Source organism: Varanus komodoensis, unplaced genomic scaffold, assembly GCF_004798865.1.
Source record: "Varanus komodoensis strain SLA01 unplaced genomic scaffold, ASM479886v1 scaffold18_3, whole genome shotgun sequence".
NCBI classification, from domain to species: domain Eukaryota; kingdom Metazoa; phylum Chordata; class Lepidosauria; order Squamata; family Varanidae; genus Varanus; species Varanus komodoensis.
The window spans coordinates 13,016,337-13,038,559 of NW_025335549.1; the positions used below are offsets into that span (position 1 = coordinate 13,016,337).

Genomic DNA, 22,223 nt, shown 5'->3' on the forward strand with positions numbered 1-22,223 from the left:
GGCTCTTTCTGAAGCATTCTGTGACTCCCCACGGTGTTAGGAGGCCATCGGATTGTGCCCAAAGGAGAGCAAAAGAATAAACTTCTAGGAGAATGACCACCACAAAACCCCTTAACCGTCCTCTGGAAACCAGGCACACTGCTGTTGTCCTCTGTAAAAGAACTAGCTCAACAACTACAACACCAGCAGTTGGGTTAATTGTTTGCAACTTTATTTTTTAAAAATGAAATATTCAAAGTACTTTGTCTTTCAAATGTCAACACATCATATATTAACTTTTACTATTTACAGCAGGTTGTTGTAATGGTTTTGTAGAAAATACATGCTTCTGGTCTGAAAACCAGAGCAAAAAATGCAAGAAACCATTTCACTGCAGCCATTGAAGAGAAACCTGTACACTATCCAGTCCGTGCTCAGAGCAGGAATAGAAAACTGCAATCTTATTGTTTCCTAGCAACACGGTTCAGGCCGTTACTACATTTTCAGTATGATTAGGACTGTTGTTAGATAGGAATTGGATATCTTGGGATACATTGTAAACATCATTACTGTTATGAGAAAGCAAAACAAAAAAAATTAAAAAGACTAGTAATTGACATAATTCTGTATGCTATGCCAGCTGAGTTTATTGACACCTTGTTTATTAAAGTTTCGACATTCTGGCATATTAAACGTTCATCTTACGCATGAAATATTGTAAAGGACACACTCTGATATACGAACGTTTATTAAGAGGCTAAAGTTCACCACTAAATCTAAGAAAAGATTGTAACTGGCAAACACATTCTCCTAGACAGATCATGTAAAGTGGCAAAGGCCAAGGAAATTCCACAGTAAATTGGACTTGAGTATTACCAGTTTCAGTTAAGATTTGTCTAAGCCAGCATGTGTACATTTGGAGGGGAAAGGGTAGGAGGGCAAGATACAGAACATGTAGACCTAACACATTTTATAACATTGTCATCTTATGCTAAAATATGACCCAGCCCACTTTGCTCACCTTGAATTACTTTGCTATCTTGGACTCCATTATAGTCCTTCCTGCTTAGGGATTATTTCATAGGTCAAATTGTGTTGCCCACTTCTGTTTGAAAGTCAGCCTTTCAGAGGAAAGTTGAGAAGTACTTCCTCCTAGGAAAAAGAAGCTCACCTCCTTTACCCACACTCTGTCTCTCTACCACACACACACTCTTGCACCCAGCCCTAGGGTTTCAGCCATGTCTGAAGAAGAAGAATGATACACTTGAGAGCACTGGAAAGGTCCACAGGAGAATAATACACATTTTCCAGATTATATCCACTCTGTTCTATATAGGCATATAACTATATAGGCTGACCAGCATTTCTAGACCTTTTGATGAATTACTGAACTATTATTTTTACAGTCCTCAAGATGTTCATTTCGAATTTTGTTCTCATGGTATGATGCAGTGTTTTATAAACTTATGAACTTATGTTCACCTAGAAGGCCAAGGTCATGACAGCAGTCTTTCTGGATGTCGCCCAGGAAAAGGAAGTGAGGCTTGGGCAAGGCGAAGGCAATCCAGTTTGCAAGTGCCTGTCACTTCTGAGGAAGCATCTTTTCTAAGCGGATGGCAAGGATGCCACAGATGAAAAGAGGCGATTCCTCATGCTCCCACCCACTGACTTAGCTCTCACACCCCCAGGGAAACTAACCCAGGTATAGTTGAGTGCAGCATTTGTTTGCCTGTGTCTTGTAAGCCAGAAGACAGCCTGGAGATGGACTTGAGGCAAGAGTCTCGCATCGAGTATCCAGACCGGCAGGGCCAAGTGATTCAGTACCATGGACAGCTCTCTTGCATGAACGCAAGGCGGATGGAAATTGCCTAGACAAGGTACTTCAATCAGCTGCTTCCTGAAGCAACAAACCAGGCCTGCTGCAAACTCTGGTCTTGCTCTTTAGCTGAGAGCTAGCCAGATTCAAAAAGCTGGTGACTGGCATTCCTGCTGTTTGGGACAGACATGAGCCTCACCCACCATCTTCCCTGCCAAAAGTGGTTGGAGAATGCTGAAGCTATGGCTTCTAGCTCTGCATGGGAAGAGACCACAGGGGACCATCTAAAAATGTGTGGCCCACTCCTGCTTGAAGGCCAACCATGTGGGGGGAGCTTGAGAAGAACCTTGTGATGGCCAGTGATGACCAGTCCGCCATCACTGTCCTCTGCTGCCTCATTCTGTCTTCATTTTGCTGGATGGATAGACCAGACCAAGATCAAGTTCCTGACCTTTCAGTGCAGCATGCGCTCCGTTTCCCACACCTTTTCTTCTCCAGCATCTCAGTGCCAAGCTAGATTGTATTCATGCGGCTGCCTCAGTCAACATTTAAAGATGGGTGGGGCTCTCGTGATTTACTCAAGAATGCATGAGCAAGAGAAGCAGATCTTCCTCTTCTCCACAACCACAACCTTGTCTTGCTCTGCCCCATTTTATATATGGGGCTGCCACTCCACAGGGTACTCCAATTTTTGTAAAAATAAAAATTCAGCAGCAAACTATTCCATAATGCTAAAAGGGTACCGATCAGCTCCCACGCAAACAGGTTTTTCTCTGTTAGAATTGCAGGTGGCTTCAGGCTACGCTTGGCTGCTGATTGGCCAGCGTCTCGCTGCACTTGCTGCCCTGGAACTTCTCCTTTGGCTGCCTACCTGGCCAACAGAGCACCTTCTACATCTTCTACAACCTGAGGAGGAGTGTTTGATTTTCAGGCTGCCCGCCTTTCCCTCATTCTTAGGAAAATGCCTCTGAAACCATTTCCCCCCCCCCTCATGCTCTCAAGGCTGTGTTGGGCTACAACTCACCACCTCCAAGCACCTACCATTCCGTATTTCCTCGTGCAACAGTTTTTGGGACAGCTGCCTCGGTTCCTCCCATCTCATCTCCTTTAGCCACACCGGCCTTGCAGACAGATCTTCTGACTGGTCCACATCCGTACTCTGCATCCCTCTTCCTGTCAACAGCAGATACAATCTTGCCTCCCAGTCCTTTGTAACTGAGCCACAACCACATCCTTCTGGTAGTCCCTCTCTTCCTTGATGCCTCCTCCTCCTCTGCTTTTCCCAGGATCCGGGTAGAACAGTCCAGGGCACTGCTTCTCCCCAACGTTGGCCCTAGTTAGTTTTCTTGGTGGTACTTGTGGCATTCAGTCTCTTAGCCAAAGGATGAGCAACTTGTGGCCATGCAGATAGTTTGGCGGACAACTCCCACACGCTCTATTGATTATGCTGACTAGGGCTGATGGGAATTGTAGGCCAAAGCATCTGGAGAGGCTAGCCCATATCTTGAATTTTCTGGCTCCTTAAGAGCACTCTCTCCAGCTCACAAGAGGGTTTCTCAGGATGTACTCTTCCCGTGGAAACAAAATTTAACCAGGCATGATTCCTTCCCTCCCCCCATCCTGATTCTGCAATTAAGGGGAAAGCTGTCAAGACTTCCCTTCTACACCACACTTAAACAACATGGGAGCATCATTCCAGACCTAGTGGTCCTGTTCTCCCCACCCCATGGGCTTCCAGTGCTTCTGCATCACTTCCTACTATTTTACTCCCAAATCAGCCCCATTGTGTTTGGGGATGCTTACTACCAGATCACGCACACAGGATTGCAACCTCACAATACTCACCTAGAAGTAACCCCACCTCCCAAATCCACTGAGACTGACTTCCGAGCAGACATATCAGGACTGAACTGCCAAGCCCTTCCATCTACAAGTATCTGCCATCCACTGCTTTCCAAGGTCTCTGCTTTTCAGGAACTGCTACTTTCACTGTGTCTCACTCGCTTTAGTTACCTGTTTGAACAGAGTCTTTGATGCTCCAGACTCATGACTGTCCTACCTCAAGTCCCCACCATGTTGTCTCTCATCTTCTTGTGAAGTTGTTCCCGAATTTTCCACCTTCTTTGCTTTTTTCTGCCTCATACTCCTACCGTTCTTTCAGATCCCAGTTTTTCAGTGCATTTCCAGGTGGGCCAGTCCATACATTTCTCCAGCCATCCTGTTTTTTGTGCACAGTTTGGTCTGAGCATTTTCCCCACCATGTTTTCTGGTCCTCACTCTCCTTTACTTTGCCTACCAAGCTCCTGTATAAGCTACTGCAAGGAATTGACCAAACCAGAGTGATGTGAGATTCCATGCCTGAGCCGGACCTCCAGCAGTTGGACTGTTTGCTAACATTCCAAGGCATCACACCATTGCCACCAAGGCTTCAATGCTGCCGCAACCATGCAACATTCCACAGTTCTTTCTAGTGTTGGTTTAATTGCTCATTAACAAGCCCCTTTTGTTATTTTCCCCCTATTACTTCCAACAAAATACTGAAGTAAGGGAAAGATTAGCCAAGCGACAATGCATGTACAAGCACAAAGTCTGAAAACCAAACTGCCTGAACTGCTGCAGAGCTAAAAAGGTTAGCAATTCTGCTTTTGCAGAGTTTCTGCTCAGTGCCACAAAGGTCGAATGTGATTTTAGGAGACTGCAAACCCCAATCGCTCTTGAAGTAACAAACACAAACCCACAATATTAGAGCATATTCTGTTCATTTCACGAACTAGGACCTCAACCCATTCCCCTTGCCAAAAACGTTTGAGGTCAAACATGTTGATCATGTCTGGTGCTCTGCTTGGTATGCATTTTAGAGCATTCATTGTTAACTACAACCATTTTGTTCACTGTCCCTATGTCCCCTTTCCTGTCTTCACCAAATCTGGCAGAAAGCAGTCATGGTTTTCCCATGCCTTCCTTTGTAAAATGGTCCTGAAGACCATGATTATGGAAATGTATTCCTGTCCAACAGCACCTTGAAGTTGCGGCTGTGCATGGTCTTTTCCAGGCATCCCTATAACCAGCACATCCATGGAAGCTTTATGTTCCTGTGCTGCCACAATGAAAACTGGGAAATGAAGGAGCTGTTGTGACTGGCAGAAAAATCTTCAGTGACTGACTTTGCTGGATGTGTGAAACAGTCACTGTTGAGCACAACATTAATGTGCTTTCTGGCAGCCGAAAGTGGAACATGCGCCCCCAAAAGGTGGTGGATTCCCTTTGATGAAATAGGGAATGTTTGCTTAGAAAGTATACTGTAGTTGTGGATTTCCTACATCAGTAAGGGGTTAGAGTAGGTGTCTTTTGAGGGTCCTTCCACCTTTTTCTTTCTTTCCCAGGCCTCCTATTCACCACTGTGTCAATGGAAAACTACCAGTAAGCTGGTGTGATTATTTAGAATGAAGTATTGTCTAGAGAACTGCATCCTTCCAACACATCATTACACAGCACCTCCTGGAAGTATCCTAAACATGCTGCTTTAAGGTGAATTCATTCAGATGATCTGCAAAACCGCCATTCACTTGCTTGGGGGAAGATGCCAGGAGTGACAGGCATTCCTTTTCTGAATTTCAGATGAAGACATGATAGAAACTTTTCTCTGATACCACCAGCATCTTGATGGTAGAGATATTTAATGTTCTTCATGATCCATATTTTATACCAAGCAATGCCTTTAAAACACACCCAGTCAATTCTCTTCATTCATTGGTAGGTGCCAAAGGAAAAAAAAATGGAATCCATTTCACTTTGTGAGCTTTTGGCATAATAATGAAACTATAACATTCAAGGCAGCATTAAAAACCCTCTGTGGTCAGTAATATAAAGTGCATTTCCTGCATATAATACAAATACAACCATAAAGAACTCAAGGCACAAGTTAACATAACATGTATTACATACTAGAAATGCACAGGTCAAGCTAATAACTAATGTGTAAAAGGTCTACAACATTTCTTCCTTTTGGGTATTTTAAAGCTTTTGGAAAACGCTAGCTTAATTCATGAGTTTCAAATAGTAGAATTGCTTAAACTATAAGCAAAATTACTGGTGTTGACATCTTACATCAGTGCTAAAGTACATAATCATCCTCACACATATTACATAAATAATGTTCAGAAATTATTTTCTTTGAATAAAAAGTGCAGGTTTATGGATCTGAAAGTCCATATTTAAATTCTCCAGAGTTTCATAGAAAATGACTATAGGATCAGAGACACCAATATTGGAACAGATCAGGTTCTAATATTGATTATTCATTCTTGATTACATTAATTGGATCCGATCGTATGCTCTTTTTTAGCCCATAGCAAAATGTAAAGGAAGGAGCATGAATTCCTCTTTGAGGGACCAGCAAACCTTGCTTTCACATTGTGTTTCCAGTGGCTAGAGACAGAGAACTACTGACTGGTGAATGGTAGGGAAGAAAGTGCCAATATTTGATAGGTTCAGATCTGATTTTCTTGACCCATCACAGCTTTCGCTATCTTATGTTCCATATGTCCAAAATAAATGATGTTCAGTTTGAGGAAATATGAGTACTATATATTAGAATATTCATTCGAATGATTGCACTTAGTATACGTGGAGTGCACTCAACTCAATCCACATTCTTTGACACTTATGTTACATACATACATACGTACGTACATACATACATACTGTACATACGGCAACTTCATGTGACCAAACAGGCGCATTGGCAATACAAGTTAAACAGATGTTGCTTACAGCTCAACCATTTTCCTTGTGTTAACTTAGGTTGTTTTCTCCTTTGCTGGTAATCTATAATTTTGTTTTATTCATTTGGGGTTCCAGTGAGGTTTTGGATTCTCTGCAGTAAAGCCCAAAATGGAACCTTAGAGCAAACAACTTTAAAAGCCTTCCTGTAGCACTTAGTTATCAATTCCTGTATTGGTAACTATATATGACACACATAACACACACGTGGAATCCCATGATGCCTTTGACTGCCTCTCCTGCTCTGCTGTGTACTAATGTGTAGTGTTTATTACGACTTTGGCTTAGTTTATTGGATACCGTTCTTGAAATTCAACTAATCGTTTGCTCTTTTCATGATGGTTTTATACTTATAAGCCACTTTGGGGACCACTCTGTGGAAGGGAAACGTGGGTTGTGAATCTCATTAGAAATAAGCAGACACCAGAAAAAGGCCAAATATTGATGATGGAAATATTGCAAAAGGCATTCCTCAGCCTTCCCAACTCATCTTATGAATATGATACAGTAAAGTGTGCACTGCCTGTGTGAACAATCCTAATGAGGATTCATCAGTGCTGATGGTGCTCCTCAGCTGAACTGAGAATCCCATCCTGCTCTACCCAATTTGTCAAGGACTCATGAAGCTTAACTGAACTCAAGGCTTGGGACCCAAACTCTTCTGGCAGAATACACAAACATTTTAACAAGGAGAGCATTTCATCCTAGGGACCACATTCCTTGTCAGAAAAGCTCATGGGGACCATTTCCAATGGTGGTAGGGACCAAAGACAAAACGGGCAGGGTGAAAGCAGTGGCATATTTTAGTTGAAAGCTTTGACTGCCTGCAACAGAGCCTTAGGAGAGGCATTTCAACCACGCTGAGTGGAGGAAAAAAGAACAAAAGCCAGGACATCTCCAGGTGACAACTGGGGGAAAGGGGTTGGACCGTGGAAGGCCAAGTCCAGAAGGTCTGATTTGGTTCTACACTCCTGTGCTAGAGAAATACCAATTGTGACAGAATAAATAACATCATATTGTTGAGCTTTCAAAAGGCTGATATTTCAATTATTTATTCGTATCTCCTTCACACAGCAAATCTTTCTTATGGGTGGCAATTTTCTACATGTGCTTGAAAAGACGGAGAAAGCCTTAAGTGGGGAGAGCACCCCAGAAGTGCAACAATCCAGAGGGTGGCTGCAAGCGAATTTCATTTTATCTATTTGGGGTTCCAATACAACGGCCCACGTTCAGTGCCAGGCCACGGTTCAGCAAGACCACACTCTCACCCCACGAGTGTGGGTTATTGTGGTGCCAGTCAATAAACCCAGTCAATAGCTGCTATTACTCACAAGGTAACAACATGAATGTCAGATGAAGGGGTGCTTGCATCCATGGCTTCCCACTGAATATACTGAAAGCAGACAAGTGGAAGTACATCCTCTTATGTGTTTCTTTGCAGACATGACTATTAGCAATGTGTAGACAAATACTGAAATCTCGACTTACCACTTTTCATCATCCGCACAATGAAACTATTAATCATATAAGGCAATGACTAAAAAATGTGTTATTCTTGTTATTCAGTATTACATCGAAATCCCACCTTTTCTTCTCTTGCAAGGAACCCAAGGCAGCCAAAAGATGATTGCATTTGCAGTGTCTTAATGGGGCAATGGCAGCACATCTCCCTGACTGTCAGACAAGAAGGTTGGAGGGGCTGGGTTCTGTTTTGCTGGCACCGAGGGAAATTATATGTGGGTGTCCCTTGTCCCCGGAAGGCTCTTGAAATGTCAAATGTATTTCAGGGATGAGTGCTTGGCGATGCCTCACCAGGAAGAGCCAGGAACAAAGGACACTGGCCCAACTACAAATGTGTGGTATGCAAGTCATTAAAATCAATAAACTGTGGCCTGAAGAAGGAAAAAGAGAGCTCACTAAAATGTTGCCCCATGCGAACCATTTCCAAGTGATGCTCAACACTGGGAATGCTGCTTCCACATGTTGAATACCTAGAACTAAAAATCATTGCCGCCTCCCAAAGAGCTTAAACAAACTATATTAAAATACCATCTTCTGTCACATTTAAAGGCAGTTGGATATGTTTTCCCCCTCTATATTTATATATACACAGAGTTCTGATCTAGAAAAACCAATACAATAAACCTTTACTTAATGTTTTTTTTAAAAACAGGCAGTCTTTGGTGATGCAAAGGCAGGGATTGTTTGTTTGTGTGTTTGTTACCTCCTGCCTATTTCACTCTGTCTCATAAAGTGAATATTGTTGGCACTGTCAGAAAGTTCGAGATACTGCTCCACGGATAAAACAAAGTATCCATCATAGCCCTGCACTTTCCCTGTGCTTAAAAGCTGCTGCTTCTCCCCCTCTGTCCAAGCCCTAATACCTTCCTCGCCTTCCTGGAGTCGTCTTTGCTCCTTAGTCCAGGCCTGAGCGACAGCTCTTTGCCTGGCTAGTTCCAGGACATGGTTCTTCTCTTCTTCCACGGTTGTCCCGTACCGAACATTGAAACACAAAGAACCGTACTGTAGCTGTATATCAGCAAACCGTCTAGTCCTTCCATTGATGACGGAAGTCATTTGAGATACGGTGACGTTGACGCCATTCTCCAAAATCCGCCGTCCTCCAGTGTTGCCTATCAGTGCAAGGTCTTCTTCCAAAGACCCCAGCTTGATGAAGTAATGTGTATCTCGCCCATCTATTGTGAAATGCAAGTCCTCAAGGTAGTGGGCGTTGTTGAGGATGGCAGCAATGCGTCGACTGTCCTCATTGGCCACCCCAATAACATCTGCAGTTACCAGGCCATCCTTAATGGCAAATTTGATGCCCTTCCCAAAAACAGAGGGAACAGCAGCAAATCTGGGTTGTTTGCCTCTATCCACACATCGCCCATCACTGTATTTGGGGGTCATGGGAAGCTGGTCCAAGGAAATGAAATTTCTGAGTTGCTTCTGCAGTTCACATTGAATGCCAAGTATTGTCTGAAAGAGAGAAATGGAACAGTGTACGAAGGGAAGGTTTTTAGTTCTGTATTGTTCATTTTAGAAGCAGACGGGGCATGTTCTTCACTGAAAATGTGATCCATTAATGGCAGGAATGGGCCACATGTGGCAGCTCTTGCCACCTCGTGAAATTTGAGGAGGGGATTCCAAAAACTGAATTTCCCCCAAACAAAATGGCATCCAGAGCTTGTTTGCAAGCTCATGTTGACCTTTTTGGTGTCTCATAGTCTTTCAGACATTGGGCTCTGCTTTTATTACTTTTAAAAAATCCCCATTTTTGGCACCTATGTGGGACAGGGAATTTCAGCCAATGGGAAGGAGGGCTGAGCAGCAAAAGAGGACCCCATACTTCCTGATCTATAGCAGTATGCATCAAAATTATTGTGACAAGGTGTTTTCTTGAGAGAGTGGATTGGGTCTTGTGGAAAGACTAACGAGATGCTCCAAAGGGAATTACACAGACTACTTCGTGCCCTCATACATATAGCTAAATGGGCATGAACCTGAGAGGTCTCTGTATGTGTGATTTCCAGTCCAGGCTTTTTCCTTGCTGAACTGGGATAACCATACAGGAATAAATCATTTTGAACTTCATGGGACTCGCTGCCATGTTATTAATTCAGAATTAAGTGCTGAGGTATACTTTGGCAGGATATCTCTGGCACTAACACAGCAAATTATATTGCTTTCAATGCCCTGCTCTGTATTTTAAACATTTTATTTGGCTTGGATTCACCTGCAGAGTACTTCTTCAGATAATAGGTATAGATGGACCACCATATAAAGGTGATAAGAATAATAAAACCCTCTGGGGCTTGTCCCACGAACATTGCTGGTCATGCACACCACCATCTGCAGCAATGGCAAAGGCTTGGTTACAGGATAAATTGAAGGAATGGGATGCAAACTATTCAGGTGGTCGTTACTTTTTTCTTCAGAGCAACACAGTTTAACATAGAGAAGAAATTGTTTCATATTCCCCATGATTTTAGAAGCGCAGCAAGCTGCTAGAATGTTCATCTTCTGAAAAGTTGAGTGCTGGCAATCACACAAACACCAGACCCTCCTTTGCTACCCAGCTTATTTACATATTTAGATCCTTTAATTTTGAAATGCCACAGTAAATAAGCTGTAAATAATGCTGCAAATAAGCAGGTCCATCAATGACCTCTGGTGGAATGTTAGTGATTGTTTTTCTTAGTCTTGTTGGTTTGTCCTTGACCTTCCAGAACCTTCTGGACTGTTGAAGGCATAGAAAGTAGAATATACTTCCTTGAATAACTTCCAGGATTTCTTCTTATGTCCCTACAGGGGCTGAGGTATCCCCTGAAACTATTTCTCTGGCCCCTGGTGAGCCAACCAAAAATGTTTACAAATTGTAAGAAACAGAAGAGTACAAACAAAGGGAAGGCCGCTCTGCCACCAGGAAGTGGACACAGAGTCACTGGGAGAGCTGCATCCCCTGGCTCTCAGGAAAGGCATCGTGATGGGAGTACCATCCTTGCTCCTTCTGTTGGCCAGAGAAGGAGTAGCTGCAGAAAGTGTCTTCCCCACCATGCCAAGCCAGAAAGAACACTCAGATCCCGCTAGTAGCACTCTAGGACTGCAGAACCAAAGGGAAGAAAGCAATAGTTCTATTAATCAGACAGAGGTCTCAGGGCTACCAACTTACCGAGTATGTGTGTCAGTGTATGGGATGTGTGTCTTGTTCTGGCTTTCTTGGAAATAATGCAATTGAAAGGCAGGATCCTGCCGTGTGGCAGGACAATCACTGTTGACATGCAGCCTGAGAAATAATGCATAACTGGTTCTTTCCTAAAGGGGACAACATATGGAAGAGTCGTTCCACTAACCTTGCCAGGGTCCCACTCTTGGGTCTTGGTTTGAAGCTGTACAAGTTCATAGGTTGTCTCCAAAGCATCCATCTCTGGCTTTGGGAATCCTGGGAGTACATTGTGAAGCTGAAAGCCAAACAGCTCAAGCCAACTTCCAATGTCTATTTAAAAAAAAAATACCACTGTTAACATGTTGCACAAGTGTGAAACATTGCAAAAAAAGAAACGTTGAATGCACCTGCACTGCTTAAACAACCCTTTAATTTAGAAACTTCTCCTAAGGGGTTTGCAAGGGAATTTTGGTAATGATGGCTAAGTTAATTCCCTTTCTTCCTAGTCTAGTTGACTTTATTTTATGTGTTTTTAGCTGCCTTTCAAGACTACGATCTCTCCAGGGTACCTTCCAAATATAAAAGTTAGTTTAGCATCAAATTCTAAATGCACCTTAGGTAGCAATCCTTTGGCCGCTAGATAGCATCTGAGGGGCCATAGGATATTTTGGATTTTCAGATCTCATGTCAGAGAAAGCGCATCAACTTCAAAACTGGGAATCCAAGCTCTGATCCATTGAAAGAACTGTGCCATCTGCTCTTTGAGGGTGCAAGTTGATCCTTTTGGCCCTCTGGATGCCATTTTCAATATATTTTATTAACTTTAATCCATTAATCCATTTTCAATATGTTTAATTTATTATTTTAATACATTAATTATTTAATTGCATCTGTTACTTTATTGGGATAAGGGGCAAGGAGGTGCAGCCAGCAGGAATTCTGGGGGAAGGTGGGCAAAATGACCTGAGAGTTTCCATTCCCAAGTTAAGGAAAAAAATAGTTACAACCCAGTGCTCTCTTAGAGGGATAAGAGTTAAACAACCCCATCACCAAATTAAGGCATTTCTTCAAAGATCTGAAGAACCACAGGGAGCAGTTTTTTGGTCCTCTCCTTGAAAAGCCAAAAATATTTAGTCAGCTCTAACCGGAACAGGTAGAATTTACTTCCAGGTTAACACACCTGCATGCCTGTGTACATGCACAGCCTAACTCTTCCCCAACCTGCTGGCTACCAAAGGGGTGGACCAGCAACACATCCGGAGGCCCCTCTTGTCGCTTCCGGCAAGTGCCCCCATCTGCAGCCATTCCTTTCTTACAGCCTTGCTTCTCTCAAGCGCTGGAGAACAAGTGCACCACCTCACTCTTTCACAGGCTCCATTTGACAAAACCAAACACCCGCACTCAAGCTCACCCTAATTAGTGGAAATTTAGCCAGCAGGGCTGTTAAAGCAGCAAACAAACATGGTAATTGAAATAAACATGGCTGCCCCTTGCCCTGCATCTGTTTTGCGGTTTTACTTTGACCCTTCTTACAAGAGCCGACTAAGCTGACTTTGAAATGTAATTAGCATTACAAAGAAATGGCATTCACCTGAGGTGAACGTTGCATGTATTCAAATATCATGTTTTGGAACAATGACTTAAGCGTGAAGGGTTACCAGATGGGTGTGTTGGCAGGATGGCATCCTTCAGCCCGGTCAAGTTCAGAGAAATAACTGCAAAGTTGGAATGTTATTGCTGGCAGCCTGCCAAGTGATAGGCCGCCATTTTGCTGCATGAAGTGAGTTTTCTCATCTCCGTGCCATTCTACTCCCAAATAAGTTGACTGGCTAAAGGGATATTCCCAAAACAACCCTCCACCCCAGTTTAACAAGTCCAGTTTGGCATCAGAGCTGCACTTGCAATGTGTGGATGCTTACATGTTGGAAGCCTGCCTTTCATTCCAGAAGTCTACAGTCAAATATGTTCTTGTCCAACGTTATGAATCCAATTCAACATCCGACCAGAAATACCTTAAATTAAATAAGTGTTTTACCTGTTGTGTATTTGGCCACATCTTGGATTTTGCCAGCGGGATAGTTATTTTCAAACGCATACAGGTTAAATGGGTTAGGGACATTCCTCACTTCTTCCCAGATGTGGTGGTTTGGTGTTGTCCAGCGCCCAGCGATGACATCATAATCTCTTTGCCCCAGGTGCACCAGTTTAGTCAGCGAATCATATAACCCTCCATGAAACCCAATGAAGACTTCAAAATCCGAATTCGTGTCCTGATAGATTTCCCCGTAAGGCGTGTAAAGAATTTCTTTGATCACCTGCCCTCGGCTGCTGAAGACAGCCAAGGGTGTGCCGGTGTTGTCACAGGCAACGTAATACTCTTCACCGCTGCTCAATTCCATAGCAATCAAGTGGCCCTGAAGGTCATAATACAGGGATGTGATTTCTGAACTGCTGTGATTGTATAAGTGAGTGACCCTTACTGGATTGGAGAGGTCTGCATAAAAGAACTGGAGGTGTTGTCCTAAGCTGGATTTGCTGGCCACCCGTCGTCCCAGTCCGTCATAATAATACTGAATCGTCCACCCAGCAACTCTGTTGTAAGCTCTGTTCAGAAAGCCATTGGAGCTGTACTCAAAGATGTCGTTCCCTCTTTGCTTGAGAAAGCCGTCTTCGTCCATTTTGTACTGGATATCGCCTAGTCTTGTAATGCGATCTCTGAGGTCATACCTGAGAGGGGTGAGCCGCGCACTGTTTCCGTGGCTAAGCAAATTGATATTTCCATTGAGGTCATAGCTGTAACGCCACTGGGTTTTGTCATTCACAGAGACAGTCTGCAGTTGGCCATCAGCGTCGTATTCGTAAAAATACCTTGTGATGTTAGCATCCACCCCAACTCGAATATCGCATATTACCATGCGGCCCATGTTGTCGTACTGGATGGTCATCCAGTAAGCTATGGATTTCAGAATTTCGTATTGCACTTCGATCACTTGGCCATTGGCACTAAATATTTTGGTGTGCTTCATCACAGTCGTGGTTATAACTTGGTTTAAGTCATAATTGATGACACTGAATTTCCCAAACTGTTCGGTTTTGCCAGACACATCAACATAGCGGTACAGATCAATGGGGAGCGGGGTCTCATTTATCATTGCCTGCATGCTGGTGACACGGAAGTTGTTGTAGCTGTAGTCGAACCTGGCATTCACCAGACCTTCTTCGCTAAATCTGAATATCTGCCGACCTATTAATGGGCCTACATATCGAACATCAGACGATTGTTTGAGGAGAGAGAAAGCAGAGGACAAGAGTAAAAAAATAGATAAGTGTCACAAACACAACACATTGGTGATATGTATTTATTCGTTTCTATACTGCCCCACAACTGAAGCACCCTAATGAACTCACTCCCAGGGCAGGCCAGTGACTCCTGTTCCAATGGGGATCCTTATTCATTGCAGCTTTTATTCTGAGCGTGGTGCTCCATGTTGCTGAACCTGTTTTAGGGATGGTGCTCAGCACCAAGTATAGCTCATACGACAAGCTGCAAGGGAAAAGGACCCACTGACATAGGAGGCACTAGCTTCGCTTGCTTGGTCCAGTTAGAAATAATAATAATAATAAATTAAATTAATAATAATAATAATAATAATAATAATAATAATTGTTACCTATAGCGTAACAATAGTTTCCTTAAGGTCAACCAAAATGTCACGTAGTTATGAACAGTTTGCTGAGTTCTCCAGGACTTTCAAAAACTGTCTCAACTTTTCTGACATTTTGTCTAGTTCTGATATAGGTATTACCACACTTCAGATGTGGACTTTTACATCTGGATTACATGTGGATTTCCCAATATTATGATTTTATTTGATGGCTTTGCTATGATGTTTTTTTAACAGCTTGTAAACTGCACTGAGCGACTTGGTGAATAAATCACAGCAGCAGTACCTGAAGCAAAGGGATAAAGGTCAACGCCAAAGTGTTCTTACCCTTATAAACAACACCTTTTTCTAGCCCATCTCCATAATGCTCTCCCCACCCCATTCCCAATTAGGCAAGCTAAAAATGTCATATTTATTGTAAAAAGGAGAAAACCACAGGATAATTTTCTGTCCAAGCAGATCACTTAATGCCAGCAATGTAACACAGAATCATACTTTCCCCTCACCTGTTTGCCTGTATCTTATGGTACAAATGAATCCATCATGCATCAAGTGTATTGTTTTAATAACACCAGATGACTCTTCATAAGTAAAGGAGACTTGAGTGGTATCATAAAGGATCTCGGAGAGTCTGAACTGCTTGGTGTATTTGTAAAGGACCCTACGCCCTGTCCCGGGATAAAGGGTTTGCAGGAGCCGCCCGTCTCTGGTGAAATCCTGGATGAAAGACGCACCGCTGTCCGGTGGGGAATAAAGATTGCGGTAGTATCCAACGGAGAGCATTGTTTGAAAACTATGGCGCACCATGCTTGGCATGGTGACGGACAGCAGGTAGTCAGACTGGTCGTACTCGAAGATGTAGCGCCGTTGGCTGTGCAGGAGAAGCATAACGGACTGAAAGAGAGAAACCAGACCTTTTTATTTAAGCGGCATTTTAACTGTTAATATTATTTGATCTTATCTGGCCAGGGGGGCTTATTTTATATTGTATTTTTTGGATTTTTAATGTTTATATTTGTTGTAATTTATATTATAACTGCTTTTATTTATTGTTTGTAAGCCGCCCCGAGGCTTCGGCGAATGGGGCAGCATAAAAATGTTTTAATAAATAAATAAAAATAAATAAAAAACAAGAGGAAAGGTGACATCCAAGGAAGTCTTAGCTCAAAACAAAGCACAACCTTACGCAGTGCATTTCAACGCGAGCAGCAGACACCAGAAAGCCTCCGAAGGCTCGAGTCTGCAGGAACGCAAGTACTGATTTCCCCCTTGAGGTCCACACTAGGCAGTGGAAGCCAAAATAGGAAAGTTTTTAGTTTCAAGACTAATTGCATATAGCAGACTACATCGCTCTGGTAAAATAGGCTCTGGCCCACAATTGTATGTATTGTGAGACATCTCGAGATGCCGAGGCATGTAGTGACGGCATACAAAAGTTTTAAATAAATAATGAAAAATCATAAGAGATCTTGACCTTCCTCCATACGACAGCCCTTGTGGTATTATAGAGCGATACCATGTCCCCCTCAGTCTTCTCTTTCCAAGGCTGAACATGCCCAGTTCTCTCAGTCTCTCTTCACAGGGCAGTGTTTCGAAACCCTGGATCAGTTTTGTTGCCCTTCTCTGGGCCCTTTCTAATTTACCTGCATCTTTCTTAAATCTTGGTGCCCAAGGCTTTTGGGACATGTAGTTTTCCTGTGGGCCAGAGTGACAGTCTAGGTGCATCATGCCAGGCCCTGGAGACAGGAAGGGGACCCCTCTTTCCTTTCCTCTTCCTGCTTGATGAGGCATTACGCCACTGCCAAAGAACAAGCTCCAGGCATGTGGGGGAAAGGAAGAGGTCTGGGAGACGGCTCAGTAACTGGGAAAAGGCTGTGTTGGCTGGATGGAAGAGAGGCAGCAGGGGAACTCAAGTCGGAGCGGGATCTGGGGTCATAATGCTTATCTTGCATTTGCGACAAATGCTTAGAAACTCACACTGGCTGTAGCATTTTGACACCCATCATGCCAGCCCTGGAACGACGAGTCTCTGCTGCGTCACAAATTTATAGCACACTCAGCGTTTCTAGTCCACAGTAACCTGCAGCCTGCAAGGATTCTCTATATACTAATGTAATGTCTTCTCTCTCTCCTCCATCTGCCTTATAAATTTCATGGCCCATTTTTAAGCTCTCTGCCATAAATGGAGAATATATACTCATCCACCCACAAAACCCGCCTCCCTGAAATAACTTGAGTGCCCCTGTGAGAAATTCTCTTCACTGCTTGGCTGTTTCACCCAGACTGCTGTCTGCAGCAATACGAAGAAGTAGAAAGATTGAAGATGTTTGTATCAGCTAAATTTCTCTCTGTGTATGACAACACGCTCCGAGGCACATTTATGTAGAAATAAGTCTCACCAAGTTCAATTATCTTTACTCCCATGTAAGTGTGTGCAGGGCTGAAGTCTGAGTGAGACATAAAAGCCAATTTCTTAGCCCTTCCTGCTCTAGAGATAAAGCAACTTTAGAATAGACCTGTATACCAGGTTCAGGTTCAGGTAAAGTTGCATGGAAGATTTCCGTGGTGCATTTTTTAAAATCCAGGCTGAGCAACAAGTCATACCATGACTTGGGAGATTTCTGGTTGACCTCCCCAAGTAGTTTGTTTTCTTTTTGAAAGAAAATGGGGTGGTGGGATTTGCATTCAACCTCCCCTTCAACACAACCCTGATCTAAATCCTATACACTCTGCAGCTGCTTTAGGAACAGAAAAATACATCAGGAGATCAATGTAGCATGTAGTTTGGCCCAGAGGAAGCCCATCTAGGAGCTGGAGTAGAGTAGGATGGCTGAAATCAACCCTCCTCTTTCCTTACCTGGTTGGGGAGGCATGGGGAAGAAGAGGAACAATTGCTGGAAATCTTTCAGGGCAGGTTTTTTAGTTTGGTAAAATGCACACAAATACATTTAGGTCAGGTCACAGAGGATAAGGTACAGCTAGGCTCAAGTCAGACATTATGCCAAACCATAGTTTGCTTTAGCTACAGGTTCAAAGCTAAACCATGGTTTGAATTTTCAAACCTACCATGGGCAGACCCTGGTTTAGAGCTGCTTGCCTGCCTTCTTTTTTCATCTTCTCAGCACTCAGCTTCATATGTTTACTCCCATCTCTGTGCAGCAGCCTCTGGAGGTAGAGTGGCGGCTGTTAACTATGGTTTGTCAATTCAGACATCACACCAACCATAGTCAGCACAAACCATGGTTTGCAAGCCCACTTCAGACAACCGTTTCCAACTCTCTTTTTCCTACTCGATAACAAAGCAAGGTTATCAATCCAGGCACCACACCAAACCATGGTTAATTTTGCTTAACTATATTGTGACGTGATGCCTGAACCTATGCAATATTCCAGATTCCTTTATGAATTCTTAATATACTTCACCAGGAAAAGGAACACAAGGATTTCCATCAAAAGGATTTCTACTCACTAATAGTTGAAGACACAATTTTCATCGATACATTTGCTTATGCAGTTTTTCTTGTAACACTGAATAACTATCAGATACAATACAGACATTTGGAAGCCTTCTCAAATGTTTTTGAAACAAACATTTTAGGAGGCAAGTTTTTTCTAACTCTATTAAAGATTTGGCATTTTCATTATTGCGGATATCATGTAGACATATATAACTAATCTACTTAGGAAGTGCTTTAGCTCAGGAAATCACCCAAACATATATTGGTGGTGAGTGCTATCTGGAAAATGGGATAGCTACCTTGCAAGTTGTATTTTCAAATAAGTAAGAGCAGGCATCCCTTTGGAGCAGCACAGAGGAAAAACACAGCTGCTTTTGTGGTTCCTGTTCTAAACCATCTCCATACATCACTTGACCCTGATACCATTTGTTCAGCTAGCTCAAGTCCTGTCTGGATGGATGGAAAACTCTCCAGGATCTCAAGAAACAGATGGGCCCTTCACTTGGAAACAGTAGGGACCTCCTGTACACCAACTACCTACTCTACCACTGATCTATACGTTCCTCCAAGATGTTTAGGAGGGCGAGTTCCAAGGATCTCCCACCAGTCTTTCAAATTGTCCCTTAGAACATGTGTCTCACCTGGATTATCTTTCCATGTAGCTTCTACATCACAAATAAACTTAGAAAAGGGATAGGGAACCTCCTCTTCATTTGGCCTGCATCAGGTTCTTCCCTAGCACCCACCCAATGGCTAGAACTAGAGAAAGGTAGGCAGTGCCTAGAAAGACCTCAGTGAACTGCGCTTGCAAAGAAGAGCAGGGTTTACTGCTCAGTGCTAGAGAAAGGGAAAACATCAGAGGGCAGAACTTTGGAGGAAGGGGCGACAGGGGCCATCTCGAGATCTTCTGACCCCTAAGAATGTTCTGTGAGGAGATCTGGCCCCAGGGCTGCAACATTTCCCCATTTCCCCCATTTCGGGGTCCAGAAGAATACTGCAAAGCTCTCCAGACCCTTTTCAATAGTAGATGCAGCTTTGGATGCTCAAAGGAGGGGAGCGGTTCACCTTGACCCTGTAAAGCTCCACAAACATTTCCCCACAAAATATCACCTTTTCTAAGTACGTGTAGCTCCATATTTTTCCATCTGCCCATGTTCTGGAAATTATCTTCCCACCAGGGTCATATTCCATCTTTTCAGTCCATGTTCCCCTCTGGATGTAGGTCACTAGTCCAGAGTGTGAGTACGTGATATTGACTTCATTATATTTGTTGATGGGGGACCAAAGGATTGGACGGCCTGCCTGGTCATAGAGAATCCGAAGTGTGAACTTCCGATGATCGTCGTAGATTTTCCCTGTTCTTGTGATGTGGTCAAAATCAATGGAGAGCAGGTTTCTGTTGTGGGCCTAAAGAACGTAACAAAAAACAGCATGGTGATATTTGCAGATGAAGCAATTCTGTAGGCCAAAGCATGCAGAAACACGTTCTGGGAGAAGACCCGCAGCAGTCTCTCTCTGTGCATGGGGCAGGAAGGAAGGATTCCTTAGTGCTAGAGAAAGGCGTTCTGTGGAGCTGAGCTGAAAGCCCCGCTCTTATCTCCTGTCGCAGACCTGAGCTGAGAAAAGGTTTCCCCCCTCATGCTACATGCTTAGAGCCTGTTTCTAGCACTGGAGAAGGGCAGATCCCACAGCAGAACTGCCCATCCTTACTCTAAGGGCTACCCACACCGGAAAATGTACTGCTTTATTCTGAAAAGGATCACAAGCTGAACAGGAGTCAGCAGTGGATTGCAGGCACAAAGAGGCTAATGCTTCTTTGGGGAGCATTCCTAGAACCATGGCTTCCAGGTCACAGGGAGTAACAGCCCCCTTTCACCCTGCACCTTATTCCAGAGCACTGAGCCCAGCGCTGCGTTTCTGTGTCAAGCTGGGAATTGCCCATGAGCCCCTTCCTCCAGCTCTACCTTCCTCGGACTGAGATGTATCCCTCTTATACTTTCCTTGCAAACCACCTTGTGTGCAGAACAGAAATGGTGCAAAGGCAGAGAATAAATATGTACAAGGGGTCTTTCAAAAAGTTTCTGCACTTTTTAAAACTCTGTTTATTAAGAATGTCAAAAACAAATTGCATCACTTTTCTACATAACTACCTTCCTTTGCGATGCACTTTTGCCAGCATCATGCCAATTTTTTACTGCCATCTCCCCAAAATATATAAAACATATTTAGAAAATATAAAATAATATAAAATACAATAATGCAGACACTTTTTGAAGACCCCTTGTATATGAAAATATACCCCTATCCCTGTCTAGATGAGAAATCCTGTCCGTAAATGGGATGAGCAAGGGGTTCGGCACTCAATACACCTGGCGCTTGTCTCGTCTCTGTCAGAAAATTGGAGACAACAGCAATCGGCTCCTCAGCCCTAGATGAGAGTTGAATTTAATCCATGCCTTCTCTCCCTGCACTGCCGAAGCACCTTGCCAGTCACCTGGGCACAGCTGGAGTCGCAGCTGTATCGCTATTTTCATTTCTTCACGGCCGGCAGCGTTGTGTACTTTGTGTTTTTGCTGAAGAAAGCTGTTCTCACTGGAAGCGAGGCATGGCTCTTGCAGCAAAGCATCTTCCACCCCCAAGTTAAGGCCCCAGTGGGCACCAGCGAGCAGCCAATACGAAATGAAAGGGAAGAGGACCAAAAAACCCCTCCCCTGCTACGGACCTTGTTGTTAGGAAAGCTAAACTTACTACCTACAATTCAGGACACCTGAAACGATTCCCTGATATTTCTGGCCCCGAACCATAACAAAGAGGGGCATTTCATAAGGAATAGAAGCAGCTTTGCAGAAGTAGCTACTCAGACATTTGTCCTTGTAATGAGTGTATGCAGCTCCCAGGATTAACCTGTTCTGACTCGCCATTTTTTTAAATCCCATATTAAACAAAAATGGTCAAATCATTTTAAAACTGCAAACCGCTATCATGTGGATTTGTTGCTATGTTACACAGATCAGAATGAAGAGCCGCTTCTCTGCTTTACACATAATGTGATGTACAGGGCAATCTGACACACGTTACTTGGAAGTCGCTCTCCATTCGGTGGGGTTTACTCCTAGGCACAGAGGATTGCAGCTTCTGCCACTCATTTGTTTATTAGATTTGATTGAAAGCTGCCCACCAGCACCATGCTTTCTGAGCAGCCATTAATAATAAAAATCAATAACATTGATAAAATAATACAATTAAAATATCACAATAAATAAACAGGGTAAAATCACAACACCAGAATTAACAAAAAGGCATAGATTAATGTAATTAAATCCAATGGCATTGATATAAATAGTCAGGACGGTGCCATAAGGGGTGGCAGAAAAGAAAAGAGCTTGCCAGGTGCCTGAAACTCAACAAGGTCGGCACCTGGTGAATCTCTGGCAATAGAGGTTGCCAGATAATTGGGGTACCACCAAAGAAAAGAGCTTCCTCCTTGCAGCATCCCCTTTAACCTCCTTGGGGAAAGGAACTTGTAGGAGGCCCCAGTCACTGCTATGCATACTTATTAATTTACGTTAGGAATTTAAGTTAGCAATATGAGGGTCTTTCAGCTTTGTTCCATTTTATATACTGTGCTGGAGTAAGATGTTAAATTTGTTTTTGATTCCTCACTCAGATCTGAAAACCAGAGATCAGGGGACGTTCTTGTCTTAGTTCTACATGGGCATTCCACAGACAATTATGGATCCAGTCTTTAAAACTTTTCATATAAAACCTTATCTGAGGTAGGTGCAAAATTGACTCTTCACCTGGATATTTTCTGGGTGAAGAATAGCCTGGCACATCACCAAAGAAAGAAAGAAAGA

The 22,223-nt window shown here is 43.3% G+C and overlaps 1 protein-coding gene across 5 annotated transcripts in view; it reads right to left on the bottom strand.

The window, feature by feature from the left end:
* Nucleotides 1–8,635: 8,635 nt before the first annotated feature.
* The window catches only part of TENM1 (teneurin transmembrane protein 1), a 203,512-nt gene continuing 189,924 nt past the window's right edge, over nt 8,636–22,223 (bottom strand). For all 5 annotated transcript variants that reach the window (XM_044427332.1, XM_044427328.1, XM_044427330.1 and 2 more), the window contains 5 exons: nt 19,477–19,773; nt 15,415–15,802; nt 13,279–14,499; nt 11,431–11,573; nt 8,636–9,556 (listed from right to left, as the gene is read on the bottom strand). In XM_044427332.1, the coding sequence (XP_044283267.1) occupies nt 8,798–9,556; nt 11,431–11,573; nt 13,279–14,499; nt 15,415–15,802; nt 19,477–19,773 (2,808 nt within the window). In that variant the 3' untranslated portion in view covers nt 8,636–8,797. The remainder of the gene's footprint in view (nt 9,557–11,430; nt 11,574–13,278; nt 14,500–15,414; nt 15,803–19,476; nt 19,774–22,223) is intronic.